This window comes from Eretmochelys imbricata, chromosome 3 (assembly GCF_965152235.1).
Source record: "Eretmochelys imbricata isolate rEreImb1 chromosome 3, rEreImb1.hap1, whole genome shotgun sequence".
Taxonomy (NCBI): Eukaryota; Metazoa; Chordata; order Testudines; family Cheloniidae; genus Eretmochelys; species Eretmochelys imbricata.
Window position 1 is genome coordinate 7826695 of NC_135574.1, and position 25113 is coordinate 7851807.

At 43.6% G+C, this 25113-nt stretch overlaps 1 protein-coding gene across 2 annotated transcripts in view; it reads left to right on the plus strand.

Moving 5' to 3' along the window:
- Window positions 1–25113, plus strand: part of FZD3 (frizzled class receptor 3) — a 99647-nt gene that overhangs the window by 37091 nt on the left and 37443 nt on the right. For both annotated transcript variants that reach the window (XM_077812341.1, XM_077812342.1), the window contains exons 3-4: window positions 19888–20084; window positions 22770–23787. In XM_077812341.1, the coding sequence (XP_077668467.1) occupies window positions 19888–20084; window positions 22770–23787 (1215 nt within the window). The remainder of the gene's footprint in view (window positions 1–19887; window positions 20085–22769; window positions 23788–25113) is intronic.

A 25113-nucleotide genomic window follows, 5' to 3' on the forward strand; every position in this document is an offset into this window, starting at 1 on the left:
AGGACTGAAGAATTAAAAATTAAGTGAGAAAACCATTCTGTTGTGAACAGATGGCTTTTCTTTATAGTCCTATAGACACAAATTTAACTTGCATTTGCTGCCTTTTGACCACTTTGATCTTTACACTTTCTTTTCAAAACCGAGAAATTGTGCTGTATACAGCTGTCTTCAAAAATTCCCCATAAGTTAGAGCACCAGTTTATTGTGAGGCTGCTGCCATGTATTGTGAGATGCCATCACTCCTCTCAGGAAATTGTGGGAGTTTGGGGGAAAATTCCCAAAAATCCCCTTGTTCCATCCCATAATCTACTTCTTTTTGCAGCATTTTTCTTTCTCGCTGTCCTCTTACTACCAGCCACATGGATGCCTTACTAATTAGCAGAGCTGTCCTGTCCATTTTAAGTACAGGGCAGGGCACTTTTTGGTGTTTGCACAACCAAAGTGGTAGTACTGAGTATGATTGCGAGAGAGAGACTCCAGCTGGTAGGGTTAGAAGCAGCCAAAGAAGGGACTGGTGCATTGGGGAGGGAGTAAAATGGTGTCCAGCTGTGCTCACCCATTCTGGACTTGGAACTGTGCAGGGAAGACACTCAGGGGGCACGGATTCAGATGGGGCCTCCCACCCTGTGGACTTGAGAGAAAACTGCAGAGTGGAGCCATCCAGACACTCCAGCTGGTAGTGGCAGAAACAGACAAAACAGGGGCCTTTGGCCCTTTGGATATTTAGAGAATTTTCTACAGTTTTGACTTGACCTTTTTTGCCCTGTGTTGGTTGGCTGTTTGCTCTCCCTCCTCTTCTCTCAGAGTCTCTTTACCTCACTTTACTCCATACCTGCCTTTGTTATCCTCTTCTACCCTGTTCTGTCCTCCTCACCACCTTTCCCTCCCTTAGGTAACCCCTCTCTTCCTTCCCAAAAAATTGTGGAACTAACATGACATTTTGTCATCACATGGTTCGCTGTGCTTTTATGTTGTACTCTTTCTCCACCCTACGTCTGTCTGGTCTATCATAGATTGTAAGCTCTTTGAGGCAGGGACTGTGTACTAATGTTTGTATAGTGCCTTGCACAGTGGGGCTCCACTTTTGGTTAGCCCTTAGGCAGTACCATAATAAATGAGAGAATGAACAACTGGAATACCTGAGGTATTTGTTGACCAACTGTACAGGGTGGAGCAGTGGTTTGGGGCCCATTCTACAAGCATCAAGTGACAGATCTGGATTGTGATGCAGGTCTGGGAAAACCAACAGTGTCTCAGAGCTTTTGAATACAAAAGGCCACATTCCTGGAGTTGTGTGATGAGCTCACCCCAGCACTGTAGCGCACAGATAACAAAATGGGAGCGGCTCTTTCAGTGAAAAACTGGTAGCAATCACTGTCTGGAAATTTGCAACTCTGGATCACTTCCAATCAGGGGCAATCAGTTGGGGGCTGGAAAATCGCTACTATGGAGGCAGTTGTCAGCCAGGTGTGTACGGCAGTTAAGCCCATGTCCTGCTCCTCAGAGTTGTCATGATAGATGATGACTAGGAAATAATAAATGGATTTCATGCAATGGACTTCCCTAACTGTGGTGAGGTGCTAGATGAGATGCATATTCCGATATTGGTCCCCTGACCTCTCCTCTGGGTACATAAACAGGGGTACTTCTCCATGGTTATGCAAATATTGGTGGATCACTGTGAATGATTTACTGACATCAGCTGGAAGTCCACGGTATTCACATTTTTAGGAATACTGGACTTTTTGGAAAGTTGAAAGAAGGGACCCCCTTCCCAGACTATCCTATTGACATTAATGGGATTGCAATGCCAGTTGTGATTCTCAAGAGTCCTTTGCTTCCCAGGCTCATGAAGCCATATACTGAGCATCTGGACAGAAGCAAGGACAGTTTTAACTATTGCCTGAGCTGGTGCAGGATGGTTGTGAAGTGTCCTTCTGGAAGACAGAAGGAGATATCTCATGAGGAGTGTGGACCTCAGTGAAGAAAATTTTCCTTTTTTATTGATGCATATTGTCTATTGCATAACATCTGTAAGGCCAAAGGTGTGGTGGGTGGGGGGGCATGCTTTTGCCAGAATGGAGGGATGAGGTGGACAAGCTGTCTGCTGACTTTGAGCAGCCTGATACAAGATGAATTTAGTGCCACCACAGGTGCTGTGTGATCGAGGGAAACGTTAGAAGCACACTTTAGCAGTATGCAGTAATCACACAATTGTTACTTTTGTGGTGATGCATATACAGTCATTGGTTTATCAATGAGTTTTTTTATCAGTGTGGACATTGCTTTGGGGGATTTTCATCTCTGTTGGGAGGCAAAGAAAATCTGGGGGTTCACAAAGCAACTTTTTTAAAGCATTTACAAAAATGTGTTGTGTTCTTTTTTTTTTTTAAAGAAGTGCAAGCTGAGGTCATACAGCTGCATCACAGTGAGCAGGGGTGTGTGTGTGTGTGTATGTATGTGTGTGTATATGTGTGTATATATAGTGGTTTTCATTATTGTTCCATGGCGTTGAATGCCAGGGATACTGCTGTTGGAAGGATTGGCGTCCTGGGGCCCTTGGGGCAGGGGGAAGTTAAGGGGTGAATGGCACCAGCCAAAAGGAATTGTTCTTTAGGATGTGTAGTGGCTGCTGGGTTGCTGACCGTGTAGGTGTTTTGATCAACTAGGGGCTTTAGCATCTGGGTCTGTTTCAAGAGCATCATGATGTCTTCGAGCACTCCTTGCTCCTTCTGTGGTTTGAAGCAAGGAAATTTCTGGTGGTGTTAGGTTGTGTTTTTTTTTTTGGGGGGGGGGGGGGACTGTTGCCTAGTACTGCCATTTCATGCTCTAGAAATAAAGCTGCTAGTTCAAAACATTGCATGTGGCCATGTGTGGCTGCCATTTTGAGAGGGGGAGTTGGGGGAATGGAAAGGAGGAAAGCCCTGTTTCAGGGGCAAACTGTGGCCAGCACTACTGGGGCAGTCCTACTAAATTACATCTACCTGAGTCCCTTTTATCAGTATTTGCTTGGTTTTATGGGTCCTGCTGTGTCTGAAAGAGCACCTGGTTCTTGATCAGAGCCAGAGTCTGAAGCTGAATGCCAGGGCTGAGAGTCAGAGCTAGAATCAAATTCAGAGTTTTGAGCTAAGTATCAGAGCTGGCGTCTGAGTCGGAGAACAGGTGCAGGGATCAGGATCGCGGCTGGAAAGCAGGCCTCAGGAGTCAGGCAAGAAAGCAGGGTCCAGTATAGCAGGACCAGTTGCATGGACAACTTCCTATGCCCCCTTTCTAGCTTAAATAGAACAGCCAGAGTGATGGGTGGGGCCAGGCACTCCTCCAATCAGGACTGCTCTGGGCAGTGCCTCTCTTAGGGTTAGGGTTCCATTAGCCACTGAGCCCGCCAGCCCCTGGCAACTCACCGGATGGCATTGGGGATACAGTGATTGCCTGGAGATTGTTCAGGATTGTTCAGGACCCATGGATCCTCTCAATAGGGCATTTATCTTTTCTTTCTGTAAATAATTTGTGGTATTTGTTAGTTAGATTAGTATAGATTTCCTTTATTTCTTGGAGTGTTGGTTCCCTCTTATTTACAGGTGCTGACACCTGGTACTGAGTTATGCCTCATCTTAGTGTTTAAGCCTTGTGCGAGCTGTAAGAAAGCTATGCTGGTGAGTGACACTTATTCTGCCTCCTTTAAGTGCCTTGGAGAGGGTCACATTAGAGACTACTGCCAGATTTGCAGGATTCCAAGCCCCAGACAAAAAAGTACAGAGAGATGGCACAACACCAACATGAACATAAGAATGGCTGTACTGGGTCAGACCAGTATCCTGTTTTCCAGTAGTGCTTGGTGCCAGATGCTACAGAGGGAGCAAACAGAGCAGGGCAATTTATCAAGTGATCTGTCCCCTGTCATCCAGTCCCAATTTATAGCATGCTTCTGACATGGTTAGGTGACTCATGGTCATCCTTGGAGCCTGAGGTAGGCTCATATGCCCCTCTTGAGGCAGATGGCAGCACTCTCATTCTCCTTCAAGGAAATTTAGTTATTGGTACCCACCAGATGGACAGAGATCGGGACCCTTGGAGCAGTAGTGGCCAGAGTTCTATGCTATACCCATGGCCTTACTGGAACCCATGGGACATGCCTCCTATTTCCAGATCCTCCCTGGTTCCTAAGACTTCTAGATCTGTGGACAGCAGGGATTTGGAGCAATCAAATTTTTGAATTGCTCCGCTCCAGCTCCGCTCCGGCACCAATAGTGACTGCTCCAGCTCCGCTACAACTCAGATTAATTTTTAACTAAATAAAAAAGTGTATACTGTAATTTTGAAAAAACATTATTTTTGTTCAGACTTTTAAAACAATTTAAATGTCATCAACAATGATACAAACTAGAATCATTCATAATTCATTCTGTAAAAAAATTATTGCACTAATTAAGTCCTCTTTCATAGCCTGCCGCAAATCATTTAAAATGAACTTTAAAGCCGAAAACAGTTGCTCTACACTAGCTTGAGTTGTTGGCATGCTCGAAGCAATTCTACAGGCAGCCTGAATGTGAGGTAAGTAGCTGTGAATGGCCTCAAAAACAGACTTAACTTTTAGCCTACCAATAGACTCCATCACCTCACAATCTTCCTGAAAGTTTCTCTCGAATAATGCTTCATTACAATTATGAATCACAGAAACTCGCTGGTGTCTTTCTTGTTTATCCAATTCCTTTTCGAAGGCATCATCTTCTGAAGAATTGGTGCTTGAATTATCTCCGTTTCCCTGTGTGGTGGTTGAAGACGTCTCAGGGATGGATGCTCAAACAAGTTCGGAGTGGAGACAGAAGTTTGAGAACAGCCTGCTATTTCTGAAGGATGTGAACTTTCCGAAACCGCAGATTCAATTGTTGATGACTCCTTTTGTTGTGTTTCGTTTTCTTCAACATCTTTCACAGAGTTCGAATGTAGCAATAGATTTTGTTTTTCGAGTCGTCGAGCAATATCAAGGAGCCCTTCCTTTGCCTTTGGTATTTCCCTTGAGGTAAGAAGAATCCGATACCGTGGGTCAACATAACTCCAGCAAGGAAATGAATATTGTCAAAAAGCTTCTCTTTGCGTTTCTGCATGGAGGACAGAATTCCTTCTGCTATTTGTCCACCATTTTCTTGCAAGAATTTTGACAGTTTTCGCTATTCCTTCATTAAAACTCCCAGGGTTACATCGACAGCTTGAAGATTCATGGTTGTTTGGTTTGGCTTTGCCAAGAGGTCTCGCAGGTTCTTCGCTTTGTCCCATTCAGCTTTTGTTAACTTCAGTTCTCTTGTTCCAGCTGCAACCACTTGTTCACAGTAAGATTGAAAAACGAGAAGCCAATCAATCATCGCAAATGTTGAACCCCAGCGAGTCAGAGTATCCAAGCAGAACACTTTTTGAATACTTGGGGTTCGTAGTTTGACAACGACTTGTTGAATTTTTGCCAGAAATTTCTTTGCATGTTCTTTGTTCAATCCATCCCAGATTGCCAACTGAAGAGTGTGAATACTATACCTCATCAATTGGACTTTTGAGTCGTTCTCATGAAGCCATGTTGGAAGTATGAGGCTAGGGTTATTAACCCATTGCACAGCAGCATTCATGTTGTATAGGTTATACAAGATAGAATCTATTATTTGCTCTATCATGTATAATGTTTCCAGCCTGATGAAGGAAAAACATATTTCTGAAAATGTGCTCTCTTTACTAAAAGGACTGTGCTTGCAGTTTTGAATCTGCTTTCCCATTAAAGTTTATTTCCAACGGTCTATCATACAACATCATTCAAATAAAATTATTTAAACAGGCGTCGTGAACTGTGGGGACTGGGCCAATTTTATTTAATATTTTTTAAATCTTCAACTATTTAACAGATATGACCCTGGAATATTATTTAATGCTAAAACATGCATTAAAATGGTACTCTTAATTTTGTATAATTAACCGTTTCCGAGAAAACTGTTTAAAAACTTTAATCTGCTTAGATACTTCAAATGATACAAACAATTTTACTTATTACTTATTTTTCAATTTTGGAATCATAAATTTTAAATGTAATAATAAATAACCAAAATTAACTTATTATGGTACATAATATTACCGCTCGTAGCCGGGTCAGTCGACAACAAGCCTTTCTTGAAATATGAAATAAAAATGACCAACCGCCAGTTCGGGATGCCTATGGTTTAAATAATTTTGGATAATGTAATATGGTAGCACATACTCACGCTAAGACACAGACATAATTTTATTACTTTATATTAAAGCGTTTTTGAGATATTAATCAGAAATTAAGTTTTCATCACCTCCTTGAAGGGATTGTAGCTCCCTTAGGAAGAATTTTAAGACACGTGTTGACAAACGTTTTTTCTTAGTGACCTAAGGATTCACCCCCAAAGTTGTGTTGGACATTTTCCAATCACTTTATATATAGCACAAAAATCACTCCTAATTTATGCAAAAATGTTTACTGTATATTTATATGCCTGCTGCATGTGACTTTTTCAGTAAATTTAAAGTTACAAACAAAGCTACCAAAAGACCGTTGAACAGATGACCTATAAAATAAGTCCGCCAGAGTGATACAGGAGCATGTACAAATGAACAAATGTACCAGTAACGGGAGCCCGTGTGAGAAATGAGCTTAAGTGGTTAATATCTCTTGTGATACATAAAAAAAAATGTTTTTGTTTATTGATATATTAAGGTATTTGAGGGGTAGCTGTGTTAGTCTGGATCTGTAAAAGTGGCAAAGAGTCCTGTGGCACCTTATAGACTAACAGACGTATTGGAGCATAAGCTTTTTCGGGGGGGGGCAATATACCTGTTTGTGATACCTTAAATGTTGCGTCTTGCGTCACACTTTTCCGTATTCGCAGCACTCAGTGCGTCTCGTTGATCAACCCTTACAAAAAAAGTATCCACACATACTAATCTAACTATCTAACTAATCTACGTGAGTACGTACTCACCTAACCTTGGCACAAGGTGGGAGCAATCTACAGTGTTGCCGGATGTCTCATAATTATCTGATTCTTTAATAAAACATATCTCCAAAAAAATTTGGTAATTTTGTATCTGTACGTTAAATCTTGATTTTGGCCAAAGTGAGAATAACTGTGACATATTACGTAAAGTAGATGTTAATATCAATTGTTGTTCAGTCTGAAACTTTTTGGCACCTTTAAGACTTTATTGCTAAATATCATTCATTTTGGATTGAAAATGGAAAAAAAAAACTGGCGTAGTCGAGATTTTCTGTGCTCCGGCTCTGCTCCAGCTGCGGGCAAAAACCTGCAGCTCCACTGCTCCGGGCTCCGCTCCAAAGCCCGGTTGGACAGGATGTATGAGCTCACATGAGGCAATCAAGGAGGTTGTCGTCCATACCAATGTCAGTATCAAACAAACCTCCAACAATTGCAAGTTTAGGAACCTCCACCCACTATACTGCAGGAGGATCAGCCTCAGTCTCCTTTGCATTCTTCCTCATCATCACCTGATGAGACTATAGCTCCTTGGGATACTTCATCTGTCCAAGATGACTATATAGGGCTTACCAAGATCTTTTAAAGAAAATAGCTACATGTCATAACTGTACAGCTAAGGGTAGCCTAGAATTCCTCCTTACCTGTAAGGGGTTAAGAAGCTCAAATAACCTGGCTGGCACCTGACCAAAAGGACCAATGGGGAAAGAAGATACTTTAAAATCTGGGGGGTGGGGGAGGAAGGCTTTATTTGTGCTTTGTTTTTGTGTGTTCTCTGGAGAAGCAGAGAAGCATCAGGTCAGAAAACTCCTCCTAAAATCATCCTAAAATGAGTCTCAATATTGCAAAAAGAGTAAGTAAATAAGGCAAGGTGCATTAGATTACCTTTTGTTTTTAGCTTGTGAATTTTCCCTATGCTTAGAGGGAGGTTTATCTGGTTTTTTTGTAACTTTTAAAGTTTTGCCTAGAGGGGAATCCTCTGTTTTTTAATCTGATTACCCTGTAAAGTTACCTTCCATCCTGATTTTACAGAGGTGCTTCTTTTACTTTTTTTTCTTTATAATGAAGTTCTGTGTTTTAAGAATCTGGTTTACCTATTTGGTTGGTATATTATTCTCAAACCTGTAAAGAGGCTTGGGGGGATATTTTAGGGAACAGGAACTCCAAGTGGTCCTTTCCCTGAATCTGTGTCTAACTCACTTGGTGGTGGCAGCAGTACCCATCCAAGGACAAGGAAGGATTTGTGCCTTGGGGAAGTTTTCAACCTAAGCTGGTAAAAATAAGCTTAGGGGGTCTTTCATGCGGGTCCCCACATCTGTACCCTAGAGTTCAGAGTGGGGAGGGAACCCTGACACTACATCTCATGATATCCCTGTTGAGGTGTTCCAGGAGAGTTTTAAAATTTGTGAACATTCTGGGTTTAGCAGGGCCTCCTAGAGTGGCTCTGCCTATCCTTGATGCCATACTAGAGGCTACCAAATCCTTGTGACAAAGGCTGTCCTTTCTGTCTATAACAGCTAAGAGAACTGAGAGAAGATATCAGTCCCTTCTCAAGGCTACGAACATTTTTATACCTATTCTTCACAAAGTTACTTCATTGTCTTGGCAGTCAATGAAAGAGCATGTCAAGGTTGCCCCCCTTTTGCCCCCAAAGGACAAGGATGCAAAAAAAATCATACATTTGGTAGAAAAATGTATTCCACACCTGGTCTACTATTTTGCATTGCTAACCAACAAGTTATTGGTTATTATAAGTCTGGTTATTGGCCAGATACAACTTCTCCCTCTGGAATAATAAGCTGAAATTCTTAGACAAGTAGCCAGAGGATGCCAGATAGGAATTCCAGGCTCTGTTAAATGAGGGCAAGGTCATGACTTTCACCTTTCTGCAAGCATCCTTAGATGGGCAGTTTGGTGGCTAGAACCATGGCATCTGTGATACCTATGTGCAGATGTTCATGGCTTCAATCCTTGGGTCTTCCACAGAAGGTCCAGCAGACAATACCTTTCAAAGGTCCTACGTTCTTCTATCGGACGGATGAGATACTCCATGCCTTTCCATACAACAAAGCAATTCCTTCCTCAGTTTCTGTAGAGATATTTGCCTTTCCTACTGGGGCAGCCTGAGCAATCTAGAAGATGAGGCAAAAATCGCCTCCTCCTTAGTTCTCTTCTTCGGTGGGTTCCTCCAGACAATCATGAAATCCCAAGCAGTCTGTTTGACTACCTTATTGAGAACAGAGTTCCAGATCAAGATGTTTCAGTTTTTACATCCCCAATTTTCTCAAACAGATTATCTCACTTTCTATGTGCTTGATCCCATATTACCACTGATCAGTGGGTCCTAAGTACCGTGGAACAGGAATATACCTTGCAATTTATTTCCATTCCTCCTCCCAACCCCCTTGTCTGTCCCTCTTCAGGGGCCACTCTCCTGAGGATGTCCTCTTCTAAGAAGTATAGAGTCTTCTCCATTTGGGCACTATAGAAGAGGTTCCCTCTTCTTCAGTGAGGGAAGGTTTTCTATTCATGCTACTTCCAGTTTCCAAAGGCAAAAGGAAGTTTCAGATCCATCCTGGACTTGCACAATTTGAACAAATATGTAAGAAAATACAGTTTCACATGGTCACCCTAGCCTCCATCATCCCCTCCTTTGATTCCGGCAACTGGTACACTGCCCTTGACTTGAATGATGTGTATTTCCATGTGGCAATCCATCAAAGCCATAGGAGATTCCTAAGATTTCTGGTAAACGACATCCTTTGTCAGTTTACAGTCCAACCCTTCAGCCTGTCTCCTGTCTTGTGGGTTTTTGTAAAATGCATGGAAGTGATAGCTGCATTCCTAAGGAAAGCAGGTGTATGAGTATTTCCTTACTCGGACAACCTCTCTGATACAAGGTCAATCCAAATAGAAGTCAGTTTATCCAGGATCTGAGCCCTCTTCAGTGTGATAGGTCTGATTAATGAGAACAAGGCAGTCTTTTCCCCTGTTCAGAGAACAGAATTGGTGGGGGTGATTCTGAATTGTTCCACAGCCAGAGCATTCCTACTTTGAATCAGATTCCAGTCAATGTTAAACATTTCCATATATCTTAAAGCCCATCTGCTTTTTACATTAAGAAGCTGCCTCACACATATAAGGTTTGGCATGCCAGATCTCATTTGAGGATGTTGCAGGGTTAGTTCAAGTCTGCACACACCCTGGTTTGTCACCCATTTGGCATGCTGATTCCAGTTCCTGCAGGAGTACTAGCCTCACTGGACTGGTTGATGGATCCAGCTAACTTATATATGGTAGTTCCATTCGACCCACTCTTACCCAGTTGACTCCGGTTATGGACATGTCTTTTCTAGGTTCAGGAGCTCATCTAGGAAACCTACCAACTTAGTCTGTGGCTTCATCAAGATTTGGCTCTCCACATAAATGTGTGGGAGTTGTATGCCATTCATCTGTCCTGTTGGGCTTTTCTCCCTCACATCATGGGAGAGACTCTGCGAGTCCTCAGACAACACTAGGGTAATGTTCTGTGTGAACAGATGGGGAGGGGCCAGATCATCTCTGTCAAGAGGCAATACATCTTTGGGAGTTTTGTATCACCAGTGTAATTCATTTAAAAGCCTCCCACCTTTCTGGTATTCAGAACAGCTGGCAGATTGCCTGAGCAGATCGTTGAGCTGGGATCTTGAATGGTCTCTCAGGTGGGCTATCGTGAGATTCATTTTTCAAAGCTAGGGGAGTCCCTCACATAGACTTATTTGCTACTTGTTTCAACAGAAAGTGCCAACTTTCTTATTTCAGGGCAAGTCTCAATCGGGAATCTGACGGATGCTTACCTACTGTCAGGGAAAGACAGACTGCTCTATGCCTACCCTCCCGTTCCTCTCCTTGTTGGTGGTCAAAATCACGAAAGATCACATTTGCATGATTCTCATAGCGCCCCCAGTGGCCTTGCCAACATTGGTTCTCCAGTTTGCTGAGCTTATCAGCCAGGGCTTCTTTGATACTACCTTCAGAACCTGATCTGATCTCCCAGGATCACAGCTGCCTGCTACATCCCACAACTCTCCATTTTACGGGTTGGTTTACATCATGGTTAATGCCTCAAGAGGTGGAGTTTTAGGGAAGTATAAAAAACATACTCCTGAATAGCAGCCATCTACGAGATACGCTTACCTGTTAAAATGGAAACTATTCTCCTTAGTAAAAGCCAAAGGGTGTTCCAACAAGTTTGGGATTGGTTGTTCCATCTGAAACAGCAAGGCCTATTGGTTACTTCCATCAGCATTTTCAGGGCAGCTATCTTTGCTTTTTACCCACCAAATGTGGGCCATTCAATGTTTTCTAATCTTCTTTCTGTCAGATTCTTAAGGGTCTGTTGTTGGTTATATCCCAATACTGTGATTCCAGTTTCTCCCTGGAACTTTGTCTGGTGCTAACTAAGTTAATGGGTCCACCTTTTGAACCAATACAACTTGCTCTTTGCTGTATCTCTCTATGATAGTAGTGTTTTTCGGTAGCTATTACGTCCTTGAGAAGGGTGGCGTAGTTATGAGCATTGGTAGTTGACCCTCATTACAGTTTTTTATAAAGAAAAAGTATACTTACATCTGCATCTGAAATTTCGGACTTAAGTAGTATCCTAATTCCACCTCAATTAAACCATATACTTACCAACGTTCTTTTCTTAAGCCCCATTCTCATAAGGATGAGGAGAGACTACATACCTTGGATGTTAGAAGGGCATTGGCTTTTTCCTGTGCCAGAACTAGGTCTTTTAGATTGTCATCACAGCTGTTTGTGTCAGCTGCAGACAGGACGAAAAGCCTTCCAGTCTCAACGCAGAGGATTTCATCCTGCATTTTATTTTGCATACGTCGGTGCTGTGACATTGCCAGTGTACCATCTCCAAGATCTTAAGCAGTTTTTGCAGCTTTTTTTTTTGCTTAAGTACCTATATCAGACATTTGTAGAGCTGAAACTTGGTCATTGGTGCATATCTCACCATTGCAGAGATGATGCCAAGTTTGGACAAGTGATTCTTCAGTTATTGTTGAGGTAGATTCCAAAACCCATCTCCTGATTGAACTGCTTGTTAGTCACCTGAAGCGAAATGGACATATACAATCACTCAAAGAAAAAAAACCGTTACTAAGCTGTTCTGTAAGTTTTTGTTCAAGATATGTTGCACATGTCCATGCCATGACCCACCCTTCTTCCCCTCTGTATCAGAGTTGGTCTGGTAAGAAAGAACTCGGGGGTCCAGGGCAGCTGCATTTCATACTATCATGCATGAGAACAAGGCAACTGGGCACATGCAATGCCATGATGGAGATTTTTTCCCTTGTGGTACCCAACTCTAGTGCACTGGGTATGCACACACTTGAATGGATGTGTGCAAAACATCTCGAAGAACAATAGTCACAGTACAGGATAGTAGCAGTGTCCAAAGGTCCCATGAGTGCCCATAGTGCTAGGTGCTGTACAAACATAATTAGATATGGTTTCTGTCCTGAAGAGCTGGGCACCTAAATAAAGACTAGCCATAAGTGAGCATAAAAACAGTAGCTGAAAAAATGAAGATGGAAGTAATAAGATCATGTAGTAACACAGGTTAATAACATTTGCAACTTTGGTTCTGAATCCATTTAAAGTCTTTTAATAAGCCATAACCCCCTTGTTTTCCGTAGTTATTTCTGTTCCTTCCAGCTTCCTAGGAGGAAAAAGATGTGCGGTCCACTGCCTGTTGTTTTGTAGCCAAGAAAGCAAATAACTTGTCAGGTTTTCAACCTTTCACCTCTGAAATCTACTTTGACAGCCTTGTGTTGGGTTAATTGTGATAGATTTCCTTTCAGTGCTGTAGTTAAGCATTGCTGTTAGTCAGCATTACTTATGCCTGTCATGAGGTGATACAAGAAATTAAACATTGTTGGATTTGCCCCCTACTTTCTTATTTTACCCTCTAGTTCCGATTTCATGGCCTTACCACTTATTATTAATGCTTTCTCTCCCAAAGAAACTTGAATACTTGGCTGGTCAGCAATTGTGACACATCTCACATGGCTTCACAATATCTAGATTTACTTTTTGAAGGTTAAAGGAAGTTAGCCTTTTCATATCCACTGGTGAATTTATAGGAATGACAGTGACTTCAAGTCATGCTCAGCCCAGTTCCCATCTAGGGATTCAGTTGTGATGACAGCTGAAATTCCAGCTGCCTGGCCTAAAGTGTGCATAGTTGGTTAGATAAGATGAATCGGAAAAATAGAATACAAAGTATCCTGCATGTGTACTTCGCAAAAGCAATAAAAATGCAGAGTCCTTTTCTGTGAAAGGAAAGACTAAGGGAAGGAATTCAGGACATGAGGATTATTATATCAGAGATAATCAGCTTTTGACTAGGAATAATGTCTTTAAAATCACACTATAAAACCATGTAATGTGTCCTTACCCCAAAAGGCAACCTGCATTGTTCAGCACTCTTGAAGGTGGGTGGGACACTACGAGTAGAATTTAACATAGGGGATCCTAGTAAGTAGGCAGCTAGCAATATGTGGTGGATCTGCACTTTATAGACAAGCAAAAGAAGAAAGCAAGTTTTTTTTTGGAGGGCAGGAATGTTAATTTCTTAGAAGAGCAGTGGTAGTCACTTAAGCCATGTCTGTACTACGGAAGTACTCCGATGTTACAGAAGTCGATTTTTGGGAACAGATTGTATAAAGTCGAGTGCATGCGTCCACACTAAGCACATTAATTCGGCAGTGTGTGTCCACAGTACCGTGGCAAGCGTCGACATTCCGAGCAGTGCACTGTGCGTAGCTGTCCCGCAGTCCCCGCTGCACATTGGAATTCTGGGCTGAGCTCCCAATGCCTGATGGGGCCAAAAATTTGTCACGGGTGGCTATTGGTAAATGTCGTCAGTCAACCCTCCCTCCGCGTAAGCAACAGCAGATAATCATTTTGCGCCCTTTTCCCTGGATTGCCCAAGCAGACGCGGTAGCACGGCAAGCATGGAGCCCGTTCAGCTCACCACAGCAGTTATGACCATTGTAAACACGTTGCGCATTATCGTGCAGTTTATGTAGAACCAGCACCTGAAAAACCAAGCGAGGAGGCGTTGGCAGCGTGGTGATGAGGACATGAACACATATCTCTCTAAAATCGTGATCCCCAGCAATTTGGAGATCATGGTGTTACTGGGGCAGGCTCACACTGTGGAACGCCGATTCTGGGCCTGGGAAACAAGCACAGAGTGGTGGGACCACATATTGTTGCAGGTTTGGGATGATTCCCAGTGACTCCGAAACTTTCGCTTGCATAAGGGCACTTTCTTGGAACTTGGTGACTTGCTTTCCCCTGCTCTGAAGCGCAAGAATACCAAGATGAGAGAAGCCCTCACAGTTTACAAGCAAGTGGCAATAGCCCTCTGGAAGCTTGCAATGCCAGACAGCTACTGGTCAGTCGGTAATCAATTTGGAGTGGGCAAATCTACTGTGGGGGTTGCTGTGATGCAAGTAGCCAACACAATCATTGGGCTGCTGCTATCAAAGGTAGTGACTCTGGGAAATGTGCAGGTCGTACTAGATGGCTTTGCTGCAATGGGATTCCCTAACTGTGGTGGGGCTATAGACAGAATGCATTTCCCTATCTTGTGACCGGACCACCGGGGCAGCCAGTACATAAACTGCAAGGAGTACTTTTCAGTGGGTGCTGCAAGCACTGGCGGATCACAAGCGATGTTTCACCAACATCAACATAGGATGGCCGGAAAAGGTTCATGACACTCGCGTCTTCAGGAACTCTGGTCTGTTTAAAAGGCTGCAGGAAGGGATTTACTTCCCAGACCAGAAAATAACTGCTGGGGATGTTGAAATGCCTGTAGTTATCTTCAGGGACCCAGCCTGCCCCTTAATGCCCTGGCTCATGAAGCCGTATTCAGGCACCCTGGGCAGTAGTAAGGAGCTGTTCAGCTATAGGCTGACCAGGTGCAGAATGGTGGTAGAGTGTGCATTTGGACGTTTGAAGGGTCACTGGCTCAGTTTACTGACTCACTCAGACCTCAGCGAAACCAATATTCCCATTGTTATTGCTGCTTGCTGTGTGCTCCATCATCTCTATGAGAGTAAGGGGGAGATGTTTATGGCGGGGTGGGAGGTTGAGGCAAATCGCCTGGCCGCTGAATACGCGCAGCCAGACACCAAGGCGGTTAGAAGAGCACAGCAGGAAGTGCTACGCATCAGAGAAGCTTTGAAACCCAGTTTCATGACTGGCCAGGGTACTGTGACACTTCTGTTTGTTTCTCCTTGATGAAAACCCGCCCCCTTGGTTGACTCTAAATTCCCTGTAAGCCACCTGTCCTCCCCACTTCGATCACAGCTTGCTTGCAAAGGAAATAAAGTCACTATCGTTTAAAAAACATGTATTCTTTATTAATTGATTATAAAAATAGGGAGATAACTCACAAGGTAGCCTGGTGGGGTGTGGGAGGAGGGTAGGAGGGAAGGAAAAGGCCACTTTAAAACTTGTTGAATGACAACCTTCTGTTGCTTGGGCTGTCCACTGGTGTGGAATGGTTGGGTGCCTGGAGCCTCCTCCTCCTCCCCCCCCCCCCCCGCATTCTTGGGCATGTGGGTGAGGAGGCTATGGAACTTGGGGAGGAGGGAGGGTGGTTAAACAGGGGCTGCAGCGGCAGTCTGTGATCCTGCTGCCATTCATGATCCTCCACCAGACACCAGAGCATGTCCCTTTGATCCCGCAGTAGCCCCAGCGTTGCCTCATGCCTCCTCTGATCTTCCTGCCGCCACCTCTCCTCACGTTCATCGGCCACTTTCCGGTACTCTGCTATTGTGTCCCTCCACACATTCTGCTGAGCTCTGTCAGTGCCGGATGACTGCATGAGCTCAGAGAACATTTCATCGCACATGCATTTTTTCGCCGCCTTATCTGAGAGCCTTTGGGACAGACGAGGGAGGCTTGAAACATTTGCAGCTGCTGGAGGAAAAAGAGTGAAGTATTTAAAAAGATACATTTTACAGAACAATGGCTATACTTTTTCACGGTGAACAACACTATTCACATTACATAGCACGTGTGATTTTGGTACAAGGTCACATTTTGCATCTTATATTGAGTGCCTGCGGCTTTGGTGTTAGAGATCACACACGCAGCGCCGGGCAACAGAATTCGGCTTGCAGGCGGCCATGGTAAGCCACAGTCTTTCAGCTTCTGCAACCTTCATAATGGCAGCACCCTCCTCTCCCATAGCAAGCAAAGCACGTTGAGTTGGCCATTTAGTGCTGAGGTTTTCCTGTTAACGTGCAGCAGCAGAAACCAAACTACGCCCCCATCCAATTCTCTGGGATGATTGCTTTACCCCTCACCCCACCACGTGGCTGGTATCAGGGAAGATCCCTGCTAGCCAAACGAGAACACCTCAGCGCCAATGCCCCCCCCCCGCAACTGCATGGCTAACTGCGGGGAGGATTTCTTTTTGGCCACAGGCAAACGGTCCAGTAGGAACAGCCACCTCTGAATGTCCCCTTAATTAAATTCCCCTATTTCAACCAGGTTACCATGAACGATATCACTCTCCTGAGGATAACACAGAGAGATAAAGAACTGATGTTGCTTGAATGCCAGCAAACACCGGAGCCATGTGCTGCCAGGCTTTGTCATGCAATGATACCAGATTACTTGCTACTAGCATGGCGTGGTAAAGTGTCCTACCATGGAGGACAAAATAAGGCTGCTCTCCCCCAGAAACCTTCTGCAAAGGCTTTTAGAGTACCTCCAGGAGAGCTTCATGGAGATGTCCTTGGAGGATTTCCGCTCCATCCCCAGACACGTTAACAGCCTTTTCCAGTAGCTGTACTGGCTATGAATGCATCCCAAGTCCTCAGGGCTACTTAATCATTAAAAAATGCTTGCTTTTATATTTATTATTACATGTATTATATTTTAAAAGATACACTTACCAGAGGTCCCTTCTCCAGCTTCATTGGGTTGGGAGGGTATTTCAGTCAGGGTGATAAAAAGATCCTGGCTGTTGGGGAGAATGGTGTGCTGTGTGCTCTCCTCAAGCTCATCCTCCTCCTCCTCATCTTCCCTATCTGCAAAATTCTCAGGTATGACGGAGAGTACCCCATCATCAGAGTCAACGAACAGGAGTGGGATAGTGATGGCAGCCGACCCCCTCTGCCCCCCGTAAAATTGCACGCAGCTCAGCGTAGAAGCAGCATATCTGGGGCTCTGTCATAGAATCATAGAATCATAGAATATCAGGGTTGGAAGGGACCCCTGAAGGTCATCTAGTCCAACCCCCTGCTCGAAGCAGGACCAATTCCCAGTTAAATCATCCCAGCCAGGGCTTTGTCAAGCCTGACCTTAAAAACTTCCAAGGAAGGAGATTCCACCACCTCCCTAGGCAACGCATTCCAGTGTTTCACCACCCTCTTAGTGAAAAAGTTTTTCCTAATATCCAATCTAAACCTCCCCCACTGCAACTTGAGGCCATTACTCCTCGTTCTGTCATCTGCTACCATTGAGAACAGTCTAGAGCCATCCTCTTTGGAACCCCCTTTCAGGTAGTTGAAAGCAGCTATCAAATCCCCCCTCATTCTTCTCTTCTGCAGGCTAAACAATCCCAGCTCCCTCAGCCTCTCCTCATAAGTCATGTGTTCTAGACCCCTAATCATTTTTGTTGCCCTTCGCTGGACTCTCTCCAATTTATCCACATCCTTCTTGTAGTGTGGGGCCCAAAACTGGACACAGTACTCCAGATGAGGCCTCACCAATGTCGAATAGAGGGGGACGATCACGTCCCTCGATCTGCTCGCTATGCCCCTACTTATACATCCCAAAATGCCATTGGCCTTCTTGGCAACAAGGGCACACTGCTGACTCATATCCAGCTTCTCGTCCACTGTCACCCCTAGGTCCTTTTCCGCAGAACTGCTGCCTAGCCATTCGGTCCCTAGTCTGTAGCGGTGCATTGGATTCTTCCGTCCTAAGTGCAGGACCCTGCACTTATCCTTATTGAACCTCATCAGATTTCTTTTGGCCCAATCCTCCAATTTGTCTAGGTCCTTCTGTATCCTATCCCTCCCCTCCAGCGTATCTACCACTCCTCCCAGTTTAGTATCGTCCGCAAATTTGCTGAGAGTGGAATCCACACCATCCTCCAGATCATTTATGAAGATATTGAACAAAACCGGCCCCAGGACAGACCCCTGGGGCACTCCACTTGACACCGGCTGCCAACTAGACATGGAGCCATTGATCACTACCCGTTGAGCCCGACAATCTAGCCAGCTTTCTACCCACCCTATAGTGCATTCATCCAGCCCATACTTCCTTAACTTGCTGACAAGAATACTGTGGGAGACCGTGTCAAAAGCTTTGCTAAAGTCAAGAAACAATACATCCACTGCTTTCCCTTCATCCACAGAACCAGTTATCTCATGATAAAAGGCGATTAGATTAGTCAGGCATGACCTTCCCTTGGTGAATCCATGCTGGCTGTTCCTGATCACTTTCCTCTCATGCAAGTACTTCAAGACTGATTCTTTGAGGACCTGCTCCATGATTTTTCCAGGGACTGAGGTGAGGCTGACTGGCCTGTAGTTCCCAGGATCCTCCTTCTTCCCTTTATTAAAGATTGGCACTACATTAGCCTTTTTCCAGTCATCCGGGACTTCCCCGGTTCGCCACGAGTTTTCAAAGATAATGGCCAATGGCTCTGCAATCACAGCCGCCAATTCCTTCAGCACTCTCGGATGCAACTCGTCCGGCCCCATGGACTTGTGCACGTCCAGCTTTTCTAAATAGTCCCTAACCACCTCTATCTCCACAGATAGTCCCGGAGCATCTGTTTGATTCTTTGGTTTTCTGGTACGCTTGTCTGAGCTCCTTAAGTTTCACGCGGCACTATGTTGCGTCCCTGCTGTAGCCTCTGTCCCTCGTGGCCTCGGAGATTTTTTGAAATGTTTTCATAGAATATCAGGGTCGGAAGGGACTTCAGGAGGTCATGTAGTCCAACCCCCTGCTCAAAGCAGGACCAATCCCCAATTTTTGCCTCAGATCCCTGAATGGCCCCCTCAAGGATTGAACTCACAACCCTGGGTTTAGCAGGCCAATGCTCAAACCACTGAGCGATCCCTCCCCCCATTGGCATTTGGTGTTTTGGCATTTTGTCTTTTGGAACGTAGTTCTGATAGCACAGATTCCTCTCCTCATACAGCCATCAGATCCAGTACTTCCCATTCGGTCCATGCTGGAGCTCTTTTTCGATTCTGGGACTGCGTGGTTACCTGTGCTGATGAGGTCCCCTAGCCAAACAGGAAATGGGATTCAAAAGTTCGCGGGGCTTTTCCTGTACACCTGGCCAGTGCATCAGAGTTCAGAGCGCTGTCCAGAGCGGTCACAATGGGGTAGCTCCCGGAGGCCAATACCTTCCAATTGCGTACACGCTAACCCTAATTCGAAACAGCGATGTCGATTTCAGCGCTAATCCCCTCTTTGGGGAGGAGTACAGAAATCAGTTTTAAGAGCCCTTTATGTCGAGAGAAAAAAAAGCTTCGTTGTGTGGACGGGTGCAAGGTTAATTCGATTTAACGCTGCTAAATCCAACATAAACTCGTAGTGTAGACCAGGCCTTAGATACTGTTGTGTAGCATGGGGTCTCTTTCTCTCTCTTTTTTTAAATGCTTATATTTGCGTTAAATGAAGGCTGGGATATGAGTGTTGATGTTCCCAACTTCTTCCATAAGGAAGCTCTTGGTTGGGAGAATGATGGTAAAGGCCAGAATGATTTAAGACAAAGTATGGCTTACTGCTGATGTTTTCCACAAAACTGCAGTCTGCCGCTATTTAATTATTTTCTTTTCTTTTCTAGCCGTTTCATCCTATGGTCAATCTGGAATGCTCCAGGGATTTTCGACCATTTCTATGTGCCCTATATGCTCCAGTCTGTATGGAGTATGGACGTGTCACTCTCCCATGTCGCAGGCTTTGTCAACGTGCATACAGCGAATGTTCCAAACTCATGGAGATGTTTGGCGTCTCTTGGCCAGAGGATATGGAATGCAGCAGGTTAGCAAATCTGTTTTTTCAGAACCACCATCTAAAAAAATTTAATGTGTTCCAGGATGTTTTAAACTGTCTCTTTTCCAGTCCAGCAGTATGTTTCCACTACAGACAATAACCCTATTTTTCCTTCCTTTGTTTAGTGTATCTGCCTGTTTCCTGGGAAGGAAACTACTTTCATATTTCTCTCATTTCCCCACACACGCCCACATGCTGAAAATATTTATATGTGATTAGGTTAAATTAAGTGTGATATTTTAAAGGGAATTAGTATGCCAGTTGCATTTTATTTTCTTCCCCCACACTGTTTTGACCAGTGCACCAGTCTGGTTAAAGCTGTACTAGATAGCCATAGCTAACATTTTATACTTTCTAAACCAGTCTTGTAAAATTGTACTCAACTGAAGTGAGTACATTTTAACCTTTTATGTTTAATGAGAGACTAAAATGTCACTTACAAGAAATCCTTATTTCAAAAAGCAAACACCCCTGGAGAGAATGCAAACAAAACAATTCTGTTTTACTTTAAGGCGGTAGCTTTGTGGCACATTGAGCAGATGATGATCACGCTCTGCTTCAGAGTGAAGCTGAAACTTGCCTCCTTCCTGATTTTTGATTTTTATTGGTCACTCCAGTGACTATAATGAAACACGGGCACAGATAAAAGGAAATGGCCCCTGAGTGGAGTGGGAAGGGAGCTGACCTTAAAGATCTGTAGATCTGTGGTGAGGTTAAAATTTAAGGCAGACTAGAGCTTGCTTTTTTTTTTTTTTTTTTTTTTTGCCAAAGCATTGCTACTGAAAGGGCTCCCTTGTGCTGATGAGAATCCAGGGGAGACTTTGAGACCCTAATGGAAAAGACTGCTCCAATTCTAGACTCTGAAGAGAGGTCTAGTCCCTCCAAGTCATCCTATTCCTCAGGTCCCATCCTAAGAATATGGGCATCCATTCCCTAACTGCTGTGTCCAGAAAATGCCACGCACTCCATCTGCTTTCACTTTTGGCACTAGGGAAGAGAGCTCAGTGTCAACATTACAGAAATCCAATGGTAACTCTTGTTTGAGCTACTTTTTAACAGCATGTAACCTTTTTCTCTATCCTTTAGTTCTTTTAAAAGTGGTATTGGTCTACACATGGAGTCCTACTGAGCATTCTTTGCCAGTTTCAAGTATATGTAAAAGTTTGGGGGGGGGGGACTGTTTTTGTTCGGGACTTATTCCTAATTTTCCAAAAAGACTGTTTTTTAAATTTAGATCTTGCCTAATCTAACTTTCCCATTACAAGTACAATAGTACTGTAGACAGTGTTGTTAGTGCCAAGCGTTCAAAAGTCATGAGTCAGACCCTCAAACTGTGCGTCTTTTTTTTAATTGTTGTCTTCCAGTTTTTGAACCAACCCACAATGTGTGTCTGTCTCTCTCTCTCTCAGGTTCAAAATGGAACCTTAAGCACATAAAAATTGGACCTCCTTGCTGGCTGCTCAAAGGAGGACTCCACTTACTCTCTTGTAGCCTCTGGGGTTGGAAGCTGCTATTCTATTAGCCTTCCCTCTTCCTCTATAGCTCTCAGCCCCCAGCCTCATTCTCCTCTTGTACCTCTTCAGTGTCCCTCCTCCTTTTCATGTTCTCATGTTCTACCCTATTTTTCCCCTGAATCCCTTCAACCTTTTTCCCTACACATCAGTATTTCCACTGCACTATGCATTACCCTGACCTATCCCGCGCTCTCCTATGCCTGGCTCTTCACATACCAGTATCTCCGCTCAGTCTCTTGCTCACCATGTTCTCCTGCTGCCTCTGTTTGGCTTTTCTACCAATCCTCGCAATTCCTTGTCTCCTCAGTGTCTGTTTAGGTACCTAACCATAGTGGCTTTAGTCTTACTGAAAACTATGAGAGTTGGTGACCATATTACTAGACAGCTTTACTCCCAGAGAGTCTACCGTCTGCTTGCAAAGACTCTCATCAAATGGCAATTGCCTTGCCCAGTATCCACCTCATTGAAAGAAATGGGAGGTGTACACCTTGGATAGGAACTTTCATGAGAGAAGGCAAGAATGGGGCAATCAAGTGACAGATTTAAAGAGTTACAAGACTTGCAATAAAATTGACTTGGCAACACTGGGTAGAGAAAAGAATATACTTTTTGTTTTTAAGAAAGGTGTATAGCTGCCATCAGATGCAAAACTAAAGCTCTGCCTTAACTAAGGTGCTCCTGGCACACTACCATAATATTTTGCTTGGCAACTTTTTTAAAATTAAAACATGAAATCTATAATCTTGTTTTATGGCAAATTAAAGCGGTCATTTTTACCAACACTGTAAACTGTTCATGTTAGGAGACTTGGCATCTTTTGTGTCTACAGCACTAAACGCACTGACAGAGCTTAGGTCCTAATTCAGCAAAGCATTTATGTACATACTAAGCATGTGAGTAGCCCTATTGTCAACTTTGTGAGACTACTCACCCTGAAATTTAGGCATCTACTTAAATGCTGTGCTGAATCAGGCTTTACTCAGTAATACAGAGGGAGAATGAAATTATGTCCATATGATTGATGAATTACCTTTTTATGTTGATTTTTAGTTTTCCATCCAGTTGTTTTCTAAAGCTAGAGACATAAAGCAGAACAGGATATCTAGAGTATGGGTAAATATACATACATAATTCCCATATTTATTTATTTATTTTTTAGATTCCCGGACTGTGATGAGCCTTACCCTCGTCTCGTAGACCTCAATTTAGCTGGAGAGCCCACAGAAGAGGCCCCAATGGCAGTGCAGAGGGACTATGGCTTTTGGTGCCCCCGGGAGTTGAAAATAGACCCTGATCTGGGTTATTCTTTCCTGAGGGTACAAGACTGTTCCCCTCCTTGTCCAAATATGTACTTTAGGCGTGAAGAGCTCTCCTTTGCCCGATATTTCATCGGAGTGATTTCCATCGTCTGCCTTTCTGCTACCTTGTTTACTTTTTTAACTTTTCTGATTGATGTCACAAGATTCCGCTATCCAGAAAGACCCATTATATTTTATGCTGTCTGTTACATGATGGTGTCATTAATTTTCTTCATTGGCTTTTTGCTTGAGGACCGAGTAGCGTGCAATGCATCTAGCCCTGCGCAGTACAAGGCTTCCACAGTGACACAGGGCTCTCATAACAAAGCTTGCACCATGCTTTTCATGGTGCTGTATTTCTTTACCATGGCTGGCAGTGTTTGGTGGGTCATTCTTACCATCACATGGTTCTTGGCAGCTGTGCCAAAGTGGGGCAGTGAAGCAATTGAGAAGAAAGCATTGCTCTTCCATGCCAGTGCATGGGGCATTCCAGGAACTCTAACCATCATCCTTTTAGCAATGAATAAAATTGAAGGTGACAATATTAGTGGCGTGTGTTTTGTTGGCCTCTATGATGTGGATGCATTACGATATTTTGTTCTTGCCCCCCTCTGCCTGTATGTTGTGGTTGGAGTTTCTCTGCTGCTCGCTGGCATTATCTCCCTCAATCGGGTTCGCATTGAAATCCCATTAGAAAAAGAGAACCAGGACAAGCTGGTGAAGTTCATGATCCGGATTGGCGTGTTCAGTGTTCTGTACCTCGTTCCACTCTTGGTTGTAATTGGCTGCTATTTCTATGAGCAAGCTTTCCGAGGTGTGTGGGAGACAACATGGATACAAGAACGCTGCAGAGAATATCACATCCCATGCCCATATCAGGTGAGGAAATTGATACGGGATATTCAGGAATACAAAAAAATGAGAAGTGAGGGGATTCTGTAGGGATTTAACTATCTATTGCTGAAAAGCAGCTGCTCTTCCTGGTGGGGAGGGTTATTGCCATTATTTGTTGTATTAATCAATGCATTTGATCTTCAAAAAGGCTATTACAGAACAAATCTGTATATGCAGCAAATGTGCAGTGCACCTTTTTGACAGAGCCTTGGAGCATTATGACCTTTTTGTTATAGTCAATGAGATTTATAATGCTTTTCTCTTAGTTTCTTGGGTTTTTTGTTTGTTTTTTTATTTATGGCACCCACAAGAGGACAGAGGAAGGAGCCCTTTTATACCAATTCCAAGAGCAGGGTCATGGGGCTTGTCTTTTGAAGGGGTAATCAAGTGTTTGTTTCAAACCTTGCCCTAAAGGGAGGTCTGATGTGCAACTGAATTTCATCAATGGTCTGCTTATTAACAATTTTTAAAGGTTTTGTGGTCTTCTGTACCTGTATCTAATGATGTTTTAGTGATTCTCAACTAGGGGTACACGTATCACTGGGGGTATGCAGAGGTCTTCCAGGGGGTATGCTAACTCATCTAGATATTTGTCTAGTTTCACAATGGGCTACATAAAAAAAACTAGCAAAGTTAGTATAAACTAAAATTTCATACAGACAATGACTTGTTTATACTGCTCTAAATATTATACATGGAAATGTAAGTACAATATTTATAAATCAATTGGAATATAATTATATGATAATGAGAAAGTAAGCAATTTTTCAGTAATAGTGTGCTGTAACACTTTTGTATTTGATTTTTTAAGTGAGGTGAAACTTGGGGGTACGCAAGACAAATCAGACTCCTGAAAGAGGTACAGTAGTCTGGAAAGATTGAGAGCCACTGTTTTAGACCACAGTTTTCCATGTCACTTTCAGGAAACCTACATATGTGTCAAACAGTTGCGTAAAATCTTATCTGAAGTAACCTGTACAGAAAGTCAGAGTTTGCAGTTCATCACGTTTATTTTTAAAGAATAGGTTTGGCTTGTCAGTGTTTGATACAGTTACCATGTAAGCAAATACCATAGCGAATACTAGATGCCAGACTCTCCACTGTGACAGGTTTCAGAGTAGCAGCTGTGTTAGTCTGTATCCGTAAAAAGAAAAGGAGTACTTGTGGCACCTTAGAGACTAACAAATTTATTAGAGCATAAGCTTTCATGAGCTACAGCCCACTTCACTGTCCACTATGTTACACCAATTTGGTGGTGGTGTAATTAGATTTAGAAAGGAGAAAAATCGGACACACAGAGAGTAGTTGATC